Source organism: Coloeus monedula (assembly GCF_965178545.1).
Source record: "Coloeus monedula genome assembly, chromosome: 18".
NCBI classification, from domain to species: Eukaryota; Metazoa; Chordata; class Aves; order Passeriformes; family Corvidae; genus Coloeus; species Coloeus monedula.
The window spans coordinates 13659869-13674651 of record NC_138798.1 but is presented as its reverse complement, the minus strand read 5'-3'; the positions used below and the strand labels follow the sequence as shown (position 1 = coordinate 13674651).

At 59.8% G+C, this 14783-nt stretch overlaps 1 protein-coding gene across 1 annotated transcript; it reads right to left on the bottom strand.

Moving 5' to 3' along the window:
* Positions 1-1357: 1357 nt before the first annotated feature.
* Positions 1358-14695, bottom strand: THOC5 (THO complex subunit 5). Its single transcript, XM_082293499.1, has 20 exons — positions 14664-14695; positions 13942-14052; positions 13038-13181; positions 12177-12290; positions 11502-11599; positions 10752-10898; positions 8967-9081; positions 8407-8539; positions 7427-7504; positions 7214-7254; positions 5919-6018; positions 5673-5781; positions 3863-3964; positions 3673-3769; positions 3310-3424; positions 2507-2610; positions 2315-2402; positions 2093-2208; positions 1731-1921; positions 1358-1545 (listed from the first exon to the last, which is right to left on the bottom strand). Exons 2-20 carry the CDS (start codon positions 14035-14037, stop codon positions 1482-1484), a joined length of 2052 nt encoding a protein of 683 aa, XP_082149625.1. The 5' UTR covers positions 14038-14052; positions 14664-14695; the 3' UTR covers positions 1358-1481.
* Between the last annotated feature and the right edge of the window lie 88 nt (positions 14696-14783).

The window sequence follows — 14783 nt, the reverse complement described above, 5'->3', positions numbered from 1 at the left end:
GCTGCTCCGCTCCCTCCGACGGCTGGGCCCGGGGTGGGACCCCAGGGACCCCCAGAGCCCCCAGGCCAGGCTTTCCCTTAGCAATAGGCCCGTGAGAGCCCCTCGGGTGGGCGATTGCTTCCCTCGCAGAACGTGATATTCGCCGAGCGCCACATTTAAACACTTGAATTATAACCCAGGAGAAGAGGGGGGACCCCTGGGGGAGCCCCACCGCCCTTCTCCTCTAAGTGCATTTATTTAATGTATGTGCAATGGATGGATGAGTGCAATGCAGAGCTGTAGCTGCTTGGGGGGGGGGCTGGGGGGTCCTGCCCTGCCCTGGGGGGTGACAGTCCCTCCAGGCAGAGGTGGGAGAGGCTGGGAGCTGCTGGAATGCTCACGGACACACCCGATGCACCAGGAACCTCAGCCCACTGATACTTGCTTTCTGTGCAATAACCAAATAAAAGTGCTTACGGAGACACCCCGGCTCTGCTGGCTCGTCCTGGGGGGAGGACGGGGAAGGAAGGTGGGAATGTGGGGCTGGGATCTGTCACTCAGGGCTGGGCTGGGTGACACGGGGCTTTCCAGAGGGGAAACACACCCCACAGCAGGCAGGAAGGACCCTGTGCCCTGAGGATGGAAACAGGGCCGGCCCTGCCGTGCTTCCCAAAGGATTTCAGTGTGGTTTTTCCCTTCCTTCTTTTTTTAAAGCGTGGCTCCTCAGGGACTGGGGGAGCCTGGTTTGACCCAAGGGCTGCGGCGCAGCCTGGCACTGCAGCACTGCACCGAGGGCAGCAGCTGGGGGGAGCAGGAGAGGGGCTGTCAGCCCTTCTGGGGGAGAAATCACTCCCAGGAGAGACAGGGAGAAACTGGGATGAAGGAGGGACAGCGACCTTGGGAGGGGGGATGGAACCCCAGCTCTGCCAATCCGGGACCCCACCCGGAGCAGTGCCGGGGAAGGGGCACATCCCAAATCCCTGATGCCAAGCAGGGCGAGCCAGGATGCTGGGATGTCCCAACCCTCACCCTGCCCCTCTCCCAGGACCCTGCTGTGCTCCCCTCCGAGGCCAGGGAGCAGAGAAGCCCCCCAGGATGCAGGGATGGTGCTGATGGGATGGCAGCCAGGCAGCAAGGACAGGCTGGGGCTGCAGTGCGGGCTCTGGAAAAGGGCTATTTTTAGCCATCTCAGTTTTTAGCCATCTCAGCTCCCCAGTCCCCGTGGTGGGGAGGGGAGGGAAGTGAGGAGGCAGGCAGCATCCCTGGAAAGGCTGTCAGAGCCCAGGGATGGGACACAGGGCTTGCTGCAGCCCCCACAGGTCGGCCATCCCAGCCCTCTGCACGGACAAGGCACCCACACATTTTTTCTTCAGTTCAGTTTAATCCCTTTGACTACAAAACCTTCAAACAAAACCCAGAATCTTGGAAAAGGAGCTGAAATGTCAGGATGGGAACACTCCCCCCACAGAGAGAACGAGCCCCAGAGTGATGCCCGGGGCTGCTCAGCGATGGCTGAAGAACCCCTGGGGGTAGTTGAACTTGAAGGGCTTCAGGCGCAGGGGACCCCTGGAAGAGAAGAGGGAGAGGCTGTGACCCACAGGGATCAGGAACCCACAGAAAAAGCCCAGTCCCCGGGATACTGCCCAGCTGTGGGGGCAGATTCCCTCAGGACAGGCTTCCAGACTGGCTCCAGGCATCAGCAATGCCACCAGAGTCCCTGCCAGCACCCTGAGCCCGCAGCCAGCTCCCACCTGACCAGGCGCAGACACATCTTCTCCTGGGGGAACTCCTTGGGCCCCTCCACGCTGGGATCGTGGGGCTCTGTCTCCAGGTACACGTCCAGCACCATGCACAGGCGCTGCAGCTGGTTGGTGAGGAGCTGGTAGCCCGGTTTGGGCCCCCACAGCTCCTTGTAGTAGACATTGACCTCGCTCTCCATGGCCTGGAAAACAGAGATGAGGTCGGCACAGGCTTGGATCTCTACTCTGCATTCCCAGGCGTGTCCAGCCACCAGCTCACCCCAACATTCCCTTGTTATGGACACAGAACTGCTGGGAACACCCCCAAAAAAGGCAGGGGTGCTGCAGCCCCCTGTGCCCCCATCCCACAGTACCCGAATGTTGTCGTCGTTGCTGCTGTTCCGCTCTCCCTTCCAGTTGAGGCACAGGCTGAAGACGGGAGGCAGCGTGGAATACCCGGGGTTCAGCACCACGGCTGCCTGGAGCTTGGCTGAGCAGGGAAAAGGCATCACCCACAGGTGGATTATCCATGGAGGCTCCCAGAAGCTGCCCTGGGATGGGGATTGGGAGTTCCCAAGGGAAGGAAAGGTGCCTACCTGTTCCCCTCTCTATCAGAGCCATGTAGTAGAGGTGAGTGTCTTCAGCCAAGCCAGCCTCTATCACATCCTTAGTGTAGGGCAGCTCCTGAGAGGAGGAGAAGGAATGATGGCTCCAGTGCCATGTGGGAGCTGGAAAGGAGCTGGAAGGGAGCTGGAAGGGAGGGATTCAGCCTCGTGCTCGGCGCTTACGGCATAATCCTCGTAGGGAATGGCTGTCCACTTCACCAGGCGCGAGACAATCTTGGTCGGGAAGAGCTGCTGGCACTCGCTGGACACGGGCACAACGCCGTGCTCTGGAAGCAAGGACAGGGCCCCTGAGCAGGGCAGGGCTGGGGACACAGCTCTGTCACTGCCCTGCAGCGGGGACGCTCCCAAAGTGGGACCTGGGGATGCCCTTATCCTTCAGCAGCTCCATCAGGTACCCTGGGCTGTGATCCCACGGGATCCTTAGACTGCGATCCCACTGGATCCCCGGGCTGTGATCCCACTGGATCCCTGGGCTGTGATCCCACTGGATCCCTGGGCTGCTTGACAGGCACACAACACACATGGGTGTGCACTTCACCTCCCACCACATCCCAAATCGCTTCCCAGCGCTGGGATGGCCATTCCCAAAAAGGTGCTGGGCACCAGAAGGGGCAGAGCCTTCCTCTGCCACCCAAAATAGGGCAGTTCCCTCATCCCTACAACTCCCAAGGGCAGAGGGAACAACTGGGAATGCTGAGGGTGGCACTGCCACCCATCAAAGGTGACGTCAGCCAGCTGATGTCTCCTCTCCTGTGATTGCTGCTGTTCCACTCTCCCTCCCAGTTCAGGTTGAACTGGCTGAAGATGGGCAGCAGCGTGGAGTAACTGGGATTCAGGACCACGGCCACCTGGAGCTTGGGGATGCTGCCACTGCACCCCTGTCCCCAGGGATGGCCGGGGGGCCTGGCAGGACCCTGTCACTGTGCCCTGTGCCTTCAGGGACGGGCAGGGAGCCCAGCACTCACCGAGGGATGCAAACTGCTTGTGCAGGGCCAGGCGGGACTGCAGGCGGCTCCGGAGCAGCTTCACCGTCAGCTCCATGTGACTGGCACTCAGGGAGTTGTCAGCAGCCACCGTGTGCTGTGGGCAGGAGGGATGTCAGTCCCCAGCAGCCACCCCTCCAGAGGGACAGAAACCCACTGGGTCACTCAGTGTCACTGACAGGGCTTGAACTACGCCGTGTGTGACATCAACACATCAGCATGGCCCCACGCACAGACCCAGCCCAGCCCGTCCCAGTTTATGGTTTGGGAGCAGCTGGGGCCAGCAGGGGCACAGGACAGGACCCCAAACCTCAGCAGGGGAAAGGGGAGGGGTTTGTGCCATGCCTGAGGCTGATCCTTGGGGAAGTGCAGGCCACCCAGCTTCTGCACCCACACGTAGGGGTGTCCCAGCTCTGTCACGTAGTCACTCAGGGTCAGGATGCTGTGGGGACAAGGAGGAAGGGTCACATGAAGCCAGGGAGGATTTGCTGTGCTGGGGTGAGGACCTCATGGCTGTGGCCTGGGTGACACTCACCCCACTTTATCGAACTGGAACTGGTTGGCTGGGTTGGGCGTTTTCCTCCCGTGGTCCCCTGGATAGAGGCAGTTGAGGAGGGAGTCTGGGGAGAGCAGGTCCCTGGCAGAAAGAGGGGAGAGGTGAATCAGCAGCAGCCTGGGCTCCACATCTCCCCACAAACAGCCCTCGAGCCCAGAGAAGGGGATTAAGAGCTCCATGAGCTCAAGACCTGAATGACTTTCCCCTAGTTCCACTCCTAAAGGAGAGCTGTCTCCTCCCTGGCTGGGAGAAGATGGAAATCACAGGGCACCAGCTCCTGCTCCCTCCAGTGCCATGAAATTCCTCATGTCTGACTGTACTCACAAGCCCGACCAAGCACAATGGGCTGCAGGATTTGGGGCCTGGCTCAAGGCACAGTCTCCCTGGTTTGGGGTAACACAGCCAAGGGCAGCAGGAGGGACGGAACGCCCTGGACAGGATCTCCAGCTGCTGTCACACAGGGTTTGGGGTGTCTGCAGCAAGAAGAGAACCCCAAAAGGATGAGGAGGCTGCATATGGGACAGGCTGGGAGGCAGCACCTGCTCCCAGGCAAGCCCAGCCCAGCCTCTCCCACCCTGTCCCAGGGAGAGCCAGCAGAGAGCTGGCAGCTGGTGGGAGCTCCCTGGGCAGGCTCCAAAAGCTGCCACTTCAGCTGCTCCTCACAGCAGTCAGGCTCCAGCAGGCTCTGGGGAGCACAGGGAGAGGCAGCTGCATCTCCGGAGCTCAGGACAAGGTGACCTCGGGAGCAGTCAGGTGAGGGAGCTGCCAGGCTCTGCCTGTGGCAGAGAGGCTGAATGTGTCAGCAGGAGAGGCTTTCCCCCAGCTCCTGACAGCCCTGGCACTGCTGAGAGGTTCCCAAACTCCCTGACTGTGCATTGTCATGGCAGAGGAGAGGAGGAGGAAGGTGCTTGGGCTGTGCAGGGCTCCTGGACCCACGAGAGCAGAGGGGTCACTGCCTGAGGGCTCTGCAGGGCTCCTGGATCCCATGGGAGCAGTGCCCAGTGATCCCCAGGCTCTGCAGGGCTCCTGGATCCCATGGGAGCAGTGCCTGATGAGCTCCAGGCTCTGCAGGGCTCCTGAATCCCATGGGATCAGTGCCCAGTGATCCCCAGGCTCTGCAGGGCTCCTGAATCCCATGGGAGCAGTGCCTGATGAGCTCCAGGCTCTGCAGGGCTCCTGGATCCCATGGGAGCAGTGCCTGATGAGCTCCAGGCTCTGCAGGGCTCCTGAATCCCATGGGAGCAGTGCCCAGTGATCCCCAGGCTCTGCAGGGCTCCTGGATCCCATGGGATCAGTGCCCAGTGATCCCCAGGCTCTGCAGGGCTCCTGGATCCCATGGGATCAGTGCCCAGTGATCCCCAGGCTCTGCAGGGCTCCTGAATCCCATGGGAGCAGTGCCCAGTGACTTCCAGGCTCTGCAGGGCTCCTGGATCCCATGGGAGCAGTGCCTGATGAGCTCCAGGCTCTGCAGGGCTCCTGAATCCCATGGGATCAGTGCCCAGTGATCCCCAGGCTCTGCAGGGCTCCTGGATCCCATGGGATCAGTGCCCAGTGACCTCCAGGCTCTGCAGGGCTCCTGGATCCCATGGGATCAGTGCCCAGTGATCCCCAGGCTCTGCAGGGCTCCTGGATCCCATGGGATCAGTGCCCAGTGATCCCCAGGCTCTGCAGGGCTCCTGGATCCCATGGGATCAGTGCCCAGTGATCCCCAGGCTCTGCAGGGCTCCTGAATCCCATGGGATCAGTGCCCAGTGATCCCCAGGCTTGCTGCCCACAGGACTCTCCTTACCCAGCACTGATGGCCGTGGTCATCTCCACAGCAGTGGTCACCTTGGCTTTCACTGTCATGACATTGAGGTTCATCAGGTAGTGGAAGGTCAGGTGAAGCACGTTCTCATCTGCCCACACAGAAGGGGTGACATTGGTGTCTGCTCCAGCTCAGAGAAACCCCTCCACACCCTCAGCTCCCCCCAAGGTCCCCAGGGTGCTGCTGGGGTCAGTCCCTGAGCTGCTGTTCCACCCCAGAGCCCCTCACCTTTGCACTTCAGGTCGAGGGTGACGGACAAGGGATGTCGCTTCAGCATCTCCTTGCGTTTGTCGTCCAGCTGCACGCCCAGGGTGGGCCTGCGCCGCTTCTGGGGGGGTAAAACAGCTCTCAGAGCCTTCTCCTGCTCCTCACCAACCCATGGACCTTCCCAACCCACTGCTCTTTCCCTCCAGTCCAGTTCCCCGATCCCCCAGCACCACGGCCACAGCTGCCTTGGGGAGGGAGAGGAGCAGGAAACCAGCTCAGCTCTGGTTCCTGTCATTCCTTCAGCTCCACTCCTGGGAGACAAAGCCAAGGACCTGCTGGCCCAAAAGCTTCCCCACTGCAAGAGGCAGAACCCAGAATCAGCAAATCCTTTAGGCTGGAAGAGCCCTCTGAGAGCACCAAGTCCAACCACTCCCACAGCACTGCCAGGGCCACCACTGACCCCTGTCCCCAGGTGCCACATCCACCCGTGTTCAATCCCTCCAGGGACGGGGACTCCACCATTGCCCTGGGCAGCTGTCCCAGGCTGGACAGCCCTTTCCATGAAGGAATTTTCCCTATATCCTCCTCTGGCAAACTCTGTTCCCTCTCCTCCTGTCCCTGTTCCCTTCGAGCAGAGCCCGACCCCCCACCTGCCCCCTCCTGTCAGGGACTTGTGCAGAGCCACAAGGTCCCCCCTGAGCCTCCTTTGCTCCAGGCTGAGCCCCTTTCCCAGCTCCCTCAGTTGCTCCTGACCCTTTCCTAGCTCTGTTCCCTTCCCTGGACACCTGAGGCCCTTCCCTTCACCCTTCCCCACAGGAACAGCCTGAAACACCCAGTGCTGGTGCCAGGAGGTGGGAGTGGAGGCCCAGAACCCCCTCAGGCTTTGCTGCTGGGAGCAACCAGCATTTCCAGCCTCTCCTCAGCATCCAGCAGGAATTATCTGTAGGAGAAACACTTCCCCCAAGGAGTGCTGAACAAGCCCTGGTGCACAGAATGCTGCTGGCACGGGATGGACACGGATCCCTCCCCGTTGGACACCAGCTCCCTGCCCTCAGGCTATTTATAACAAAGTGGAGCAGCTCCAGCTGGAGATGTGGGATGTCAGCATGGAGGGACACAGGAGGAGCAGCTCTGTACCCTGGCTGCTCCTGCATTTGGGACACAAACTGGAAATGGCAGCTCCCTCCTCCCAAGAAAGGTCGGGATTTGACATCGCTGCACTTCCACACACTCACGTTGAGCAGGGGCAGCTCCCAGCCCCACCCAGCCTCATCCAGCCCCACCCAGCCCCAGAGGGGAACAGCTCTGTCCCTTACCGTGGTCTGCTCCTCTTCCGCGTCGGAATCGCTCTCATCATCTGTGCAGAGAGAGGGGTGACCACCCAGGGCTCAGCTCTCCCACCACCAGCAGGACCACCAGCCCTCTTCCCAAGGCCATGGCTCCCTCTGACACCCCTCTCCCAACAAAAGCAGAGTCCCAGGAGCTGCAGACACACAGGAACAAGTCCCCAGGGCAACACCACAACTCACCCTGCGAGTCCTCAGGTGGCTTGTAAAGGGCTTTGGCTTCCTCCACGCTCCCTTCAATGGCCACCACCAGCTTCTTATCTGCAGAGGAGACAGGAAAACTGAGTTAGGAATCCCACTCCTGCTGGAAAGGCAGTGGGCAGAGCAGCCCTGCCCCAAATGCTCCTGGTTCCTGGTGGAGGAAACTCCAAAAGAGGCCCGGTGGGAACAGCAGTTGTTTAGAAAGTTCCGTGAGGTCACCACAGGGTTGGATCTCCTGGACAGGATGAGGTCAGAGGATGGAAAATGATGGGTTTTGAGGGACTCTCCCTGACCCCATAAGGGCCAAATCATTATCAAGAGCCAAGAGGGGTTGGGGTCTGGCTGGGACAAGCAGGGATTGAGGAGTGGTGTCACCATGGCTACAGATGCAGCAGGGACCTGGTGTGGCCAAGTGCCGAAGTGTCCTCCACAGCCTTCACCACACAGGAGGTGTGGACAGGCCAGTGGGATCCCCAACCTGTTCCAGAAATCCTTCCCGACACAGGGAGGCTCCAGAAAGCTGCTTAAAATACAAAGCTGCCTGAGGGGATGAAGGTTTCCAGGCGAGCTGTGGGAAGGGGCTCTACAAGGCCAGGGAAAGGCACCACCCATCTTGGTGTCCCCACCACCCACGGGTGGCACAGGGCAGGGGGTGACAGCTCTGGGGAGGCTATGACAGCACCCAGCCAGCTCACAGGCTGCAAGGACATCCCTGTCGACCTTGGGAAGGGGGGGAAGGGGTGGGAAGGGAGCTTCCCAAGCACTTCTTCCAGCGAGGCAGCTGAGCAAACAAGGTTTCAAATGCTGCTGCCTCACTGCGCCGTGGGGCCACCCCGCTGCTCTGCGCTCAGCAGAATCCCACAGCACAGCAGACAGCGGGGAAAGACCCCCAAAAAGTGGTGATTCCTGCAAGCAGGAGTGAAATCTGGCCCGTGGAGGGGCACTGCCCCCTTGGTGCTCACCACAGGCCTGTCCGTAGGCACTGGCTTGGACAAAGAGGACGTAGAGCGGCGGCGGGAGGTGCCGGGCGGTCTCGTACTGCTTGTGTGCCTGGTCGAAGGGCATGAACAGGTACTCCTGGACTGGCAGGGAGGCCTGGGGAGTGACAAGGAGAGCCTTCAGCACTGGGAAGGGAACAGCTCATCCTCCTCACCCCGAGCAAGTCAGAGATGAAGCTGGCACAGCAGTGGTGGGCAGGGTTAAACATGGAGAGCCCCAGGGAAGGGCTGGCAGCTGCCTCTGCTGGGAAGGTTTTGGATCTGGAAATAACCCAGTTCCTCCTCCTGTTCTTCCCTCCCAAGGCAGTCACAGGGGGCTGGAACTGTGTGGGGCCCTCCAGGGAAAGGCCCATTTAGCAGCTCCTGCAGCTGCAGGGCTGCGCGAGCTGCCGCATAAACAAGGAGACTCTGGAGGGGTCTCGGATCTGCCCCTCAGCCTCCCTGAGTGGAAACGAAACATCTCCAAACCCAAACCAGCCCAGGAGCTGCCCCTGGGACCGTGAGCTCCTGCAGAACTCAGGTACCTGCATGATGCTGTTGAGTCGAGGCTGGAGGCTGCTCAGATATTCCTTCTTCACCTCGATCTCCTTCAGGATCTTCTCCTTGCTGGTCAGGCATTCCTTGTACTTCTCTGCCAGCCTGCGGGTGGGAATTCTGTCACTGCCACACACCACAGCTCTAAACCTGCTGGGATCCACCTGGATGATGGGCTCCAGCATTCCTGCCCCGACATATGGAACCAGGAGAGCTCAGACATGGGGCAGACACCGAGCTCCCAATGCCAAGGGCAAGCCAAGGAAGGAACTGATTGGAGATGGAAAACGAACAAGGAAAAGGGGAAGCTCAGCCTCGTGCTGTGCTCCAAGGAGGGGCAGCAACGGGATCTTCCCTCAGGAGATCTGCTCCCACAGCAGGCTCTGCTGCCAGCAGCCACGAGCCCTCCAAGCTCCCTAAGAGGCTTTTCTACTTCATATTCCCAGAGTCACTTCATGTCACATAGTCAAGGTTTAATACAGCAAATCCAGGGAAATGCAAGCCCATCATGATGCTCTGAGCCCTGGACACACTTGTGTTTAGGGAGAACTCACTAAATCTCCTTATTGCTGCTGACTGCAAGCTCTTTCCCAGCAGGAGCAGGGAAACTGGACATGGAAGTGAACAGTTCCTCTCCAAGGACAAACAGACCTGACCTTGCAGAACCTGAATTTTGTTTCCAAGCAAAGCTGCGTTTGTGGGGGTCAGCACACATCCCAACAGGCTCCCACGCAAGTTCTGAGCTCCAGGGTTCACACACCTTCCCAAAACTGAGCTACTGAAATCCCTGCACGCCACTCCAGAGGCACCTCGCAGAAGATTCCAAAGCCAGCCCAGCACTCCTTGGGGTTGCACAGCTAAAAACACCAACATAAATGATGGATGGATGGATGGATGGATGGATGGATGAAGGGATGGAGGGATGGAGGGAGGGATGGAGGGATGGAGGGATGCCAACAACCCCAACAACATCAGAAAAGGCCCAAAGCACCACTGGCATCTGCTCTTGAGCAGCTAAACAGGCCATGTCCCACCTCAGCAGCAGTGGGAGATGGACAAGGGCATTCCCTAGACACCACACAGTGAGGATTGGGAATTCCAGAGCTTCTCAGCAATTTAATGTGCAGCTGAGGGTCTCCATGAGGTTTGCAATGACCATTTTTAAGCAGGAGCCTCAGAGTTCTGCCGGCTGAACACTCCTCCGCTTGTGCCACAGGCAGAGCCAGCTGGAGGATCCTGGCTGTGCCTTCCACCAGGCAAAAGCAGCCAGGTTTTAGGGAAAGGGTCTGGGAGAGGGGAAGCACGAGGGGTTGGAAGCACCCAGCACCTCTCACTGCTCTGCTGAGCTGCCCTCAGGCAGCACCCACCAGCACATTCCAACGGATCTTTCCAGAAGGTGCTCCTGGCCACTGTTCCCCAAACACAGGAATGCTGTGTCATGTTTGCTTTTCCCAGGGGACAAGAGTCAGGGAGCAGCTGGGACAGCGGTGACGCCAGCAGCAGGACACGGGGCTGTCCCAGCCCGGTGTGGTTGGCAGCAGCTGCAGCCAGGATGGGCTCCCTTTCAGGGAGCTCAGGGATCAGCAGGCAGTGACAGAGAACTCCCTGACCTATGGAACACGGACCCCAGCTCCACACAGAAGGAATCTCCCAGCCACGCAACAAATGCCTTGTTCCACGCTGATCCAAGAGGCAGTGAAAGACTTCATCCCTACATTTGCTCTCCCAGCAGATCCCTGGAGCAGAGGCACGGAGTGGGAACACCCCTGACCCACCTCTTGCGCTGCTCCAGCTCCCAGTCCAGGCGGGCCAGGGTCTGCTGGTGGGGCTCGGTCAGGGTGATGGAAGGGCGGCTGATTTCAGGGGGGGCCTCTTTGTAGAACTCCTCCAGGCTCACCAGCTCGATCTCCTCATGTTTGGACCTGCCAGGACACATGGATCAGACCAGGGAAAAGTGGGAAGTGCCCAATGTGTCCCACAGGAGAGCGTCCCAGTGGTGCTTCCTGCCCCGACTTCCCTCTGCTACTGAGCCACCACCATCAGTGAGCTGAACTTGTTTTCTCCTTCACTGTCTGTGCCTAAAGGGGCTCCAGGAGAGCTGGAGAGGGACTTGGGACAAGGCATGGAGGGACAGGACACAGGGAATGGCTTCCCAGTGCCAGAGGGCAGGGCTGGATGGGATATTGGGAAGGAATTTTTCCCTGGGAGGGTGGGCAGGCCCTGGCACAGGGTGCCCAGAGCAGCTGGGGCTGCCCCTGGATCCCTGGCAGTGTCCAAGGCCAGGCTGGACATTGGGGCTGGGAGCAGCCTGGGACAGTGGGAGGTGTCCCTGCCATGGCAGGGGTGGCACTGGATGAGCTTTGAGGTCCCTTCCCACCCAAACCATTCCATAATTACACAACACCTGGAGCACCTGCTCTGCTCCTGCAGTGAACTCAAGGAACGTGGGAAGAGCTCCCAAAGACGGGAATCATCCGCCCATCCCAGACACACCACTGCTCCCTCTGCTCCCTGGCCACACTCACTTGAACTCCAGGCACTTGGTGATCTCTTTCTGCAGGTGCATCACCTCGTAGAGCAGGTTCTGGAGCTGCAGGTGATAGGCATCAACCTTCTGCTTTGCCTGAAACACAGCCAGAGCAGGGATGGAGCAGGAAAGACACCCCAAGAGAGTCACCAACACCCCCTGTCACTACAGCAGCTTGGGACAGCAGGTTTTAGGGTATACAACAATTTTTGGGTGGAAGAATGACATTTTTAAGTGCTGGGGGAGCAAAGGATTGTGACATGAGCCCGATCCTGCTCTTTCCAGCATGTTTCAAAGCCAAGGCACAGGACAGGGCTCTTTTGCTGGGGCACACAGAGCTTCCTCTCTGAGAACTCTGGGTATGGAGCTCCCAGGCCAATCACCCACCCATCTATACACCTGCACAACACCAGACCCTTGAAACAGAGCTTTCTGACTCTCCACTATGTTCAAGACAGAAGCAGACACTTCATTATTCATCTAATCACAGCTCCCCACACTCACCAGGAGTTTATCAGGCTCGGAGTCTCCCAACAAACCCTCAGCTCAAACCCCACGGCCTGGCTGAGGTGTAACTCCTCACACCACATACACAGAACAGGCAGGACCAGCCCCATGTCCCACCTCCCCAAATCCCAAGCTGCATTCCTCGTTCCCAGCCTCTCCTGGGTACCTCGTGGGTCTGGTCCCTGCCTTTCTTCAGCCGGATGTGAGCCAGGCGGTTCAGCTTCTTCAGGGTCATGAAGTGCACACAGCTCTGGACGCGCCGCTCGTCGATCTCCGAGGCCTGAGGGGCAGGAGGGAGGGGATGGAAGCAGGAGAGATGGCTGCAGGGAATTCCTGGCACAAAAGGGGCTCTGCTATGGAGCCACATTTATGTCACTGGGGCTTCCAAGGGAGCCTCCCCCTGCCAGATCACAGGGCACTGCTGGGAATCACCGGGAGGGGGGGTCCAGGATCCTAAAAAATCTCTCCAGTCACTTTTCCCAGCAGTAGGAAGAGGTGGATCAGCCTGAAGCACCTGACATGTCCCAGGAGCCTGGGACAAGGGAGGCTATTCTATTTCCAGAGCTCAATCCCTGCCCCAGGAGCCCCAGTCAAGGAAAGCTGTGCCATTTCCAGAGCTCAACTCCCTGCCCCAGGAGCCTTGGACAAGGCAAGCTGTTTCACTTCCAGAGCTCAATTCCCTGTCCCAGCAGCCTTGGACAAGGAAGGCTGTGCCATTTCCAGGGGTTCAATTCCTGCCTCAGGAGCCTGGGACAAGGAAAGCTGTGCCATTTCCAGAGCTCAATCCCTGCCCCAGGAGCCCCAGTCAAGGAAGGCTGTGCCATTTCCAGAGCCAGTTCCCTGTCCCAACAGCCTTGGATAAGGAAAGCTGTTCCATTTCCAGGGCCTCAATTCCTGCCCCAGGAGCTGTTCCATTTCCCTGCCTCTGCCCAGGAGCCATCACAGCTCCTGCTGCCTTTCCTCTGGGATTAATGGGAAAACACCAAAGGACAGACATGTTACACCACACACAGAGGCCTTTCCTTACATTTTCCTTGATGCCCCGGCTCTTCAGCTCCTGGATCTCTGCCATGAGCCTCTGGAGCTCCTGGCAGGTCTCCCTGTAGAGCTCGTAGTCCTTGATGGGGTCGCGCAGATCCACCTCGCTCTCCTCGCTGTAGTACCTGGCATCCTGCCAAGGCAGAAACACCTCCCCTGGCTCATCCCTCCCACCTGCAAAGGGCTCTGTGGGACAAGCTGCAATTTCTGGCTCTGCCCATGAATCCCACAGGGAGAGGAGTCAGTTCCAACAATCCCAAACCCACCAGTCACTAAAACACCTGGCATGTTTATGTTTGTTGTTATAAACGTGAATCCACACGGTTGGGGTGTCCTGGGCACGGCCAGGAGCTGGACTGGAGGATCCTTGTGGATCCCTTCCAACTCAGGATATTCCATGATCGACAGGACCACAGAGGACAAACTAGGAAGGTGGTTCCTCCTCCTCCTCCTCCTCCACCCTGATCCCCACTCTGGCTGATCCTACACTATCCTGCTGCTCATGGGAGGGTTTGAAGGCACCATGCAAATCCCTGAGGGATCCTCCAGCCTTGTGCTTGCTCTCCAGAGGAGCGTTTGTGTCTCCTGAAAGAGACGGAAGCAGGTTTAGGAATTCACAGCAGGAGTTTAAGAGGCATTGGAAGCTGGGGGAGTTGGATCTCACAATTCAAGGAATCCCAGAATGGTGTGGGTGGGAAGGGACCTTAAAGCCCATCCAGTCCCATGGGCAGGGACACCTTCCACTATCCCAGGTTGCTCCAAGCCCCAGTGTCCAACCTGGCCTTGGACACTGCCAGGATGGGGCAGCCACAGCTGCTCTGGGCATTGTTTTCCAGCAGGGAAAACCAGGCCAGCACAGAGGGGTGTGGGAAGGTCCCTGGGCAGGTCTGTACCTGGTCAGCGTCGCCCTTGCCCCGCTTGCCCTCGGCTGGGACCCCGTCCGTGCGGATCACCTTGGGCTTCCTCTTCTTGCTGGACTCGGAGGACATGGTGCTGCCAGCGGGCTGGGGAGGGGGCACAGGGGGAGTCCGTGGGGGCCAAACCTGCCTGGATTGGGGCTATCCCGGGCTCCCCCCGTCAGCCCCGCCTGGGCTCTGCAGTGTCCCCTGTGCCTCCCTCCCTCCATCCTCTGTCTCCCAGCCCCCCCAGTCTCCCCAGACCGGCTCTGAGCCCCACCAGGACCGCGGGCCCGGGGTCTCTGCTCCACCACAGCTCCCTCAGACCCTCCACTCCCACTGGGCTCCCTTGGGACACCGGGCCCGAGGGCTCGATCCCCCCTGGCCTCGGGGGCTCCACTGCCCCTGAGCCCCCAGACTCCAACACACCGGGACTGCTGCTTCTGCATCCCCAGAGCCCCCCAGATCCACAGATCCGGGACTCTCCGCTCCTCCAGAGCCCCCCAGACCCCCAGCACACCGGGCCCGAGGCCTCAGAGCTCCCCCAGACCCCCAGCATGGAGCCTTCGCCCCTGCACACCAGGACCCTCCACTTCTAATGAGCCCCAGCACAGCGGGCCATGGACCTTCCGCCTCTCCGGAGCCCCCCCCAACCCAAGGGGCCCGGGATTTTCCCCTCCATCCCCTCCCGGGGGTCCCGGTTCGCCCCCCGCACTCACCGCGCCCTCGCCTCCCGCCTCCCGGAAGTGACGTCACGGAACAACAGAGCGCGGAGCGGCGGCGAGAGGCTGGCACTGCTGCAGACGCCCCCTAGCGGATCTGATGTCCTGGAGGACCCG

Excerpts from the sequence above, each read along its gene's own strand:
- THOC5 (XM_082293499.1), bottom strand. The coding sequence starts at position 14,037 with ATGTCCTCCGAGTCCAGCAAGAAGAGGAAGCCCAAGGTGATCCGCACG. Across the intron at positions 8,540-8,966 it reads GACTCAACAGCATCATGCAG|GCCTCCCTGCCAGTCCAGGA; the intron begins GTACCTGAGTTC and ends GTCACTCCCCAG. Across the intron at positions 2,403-2,506 it reads TTCCCTACGAGGATTATGCC|GAGCTGCCCTACACTAAGGA; the intron begins GTAAGCGCCGAG and ends TCCTCCTCTCAG.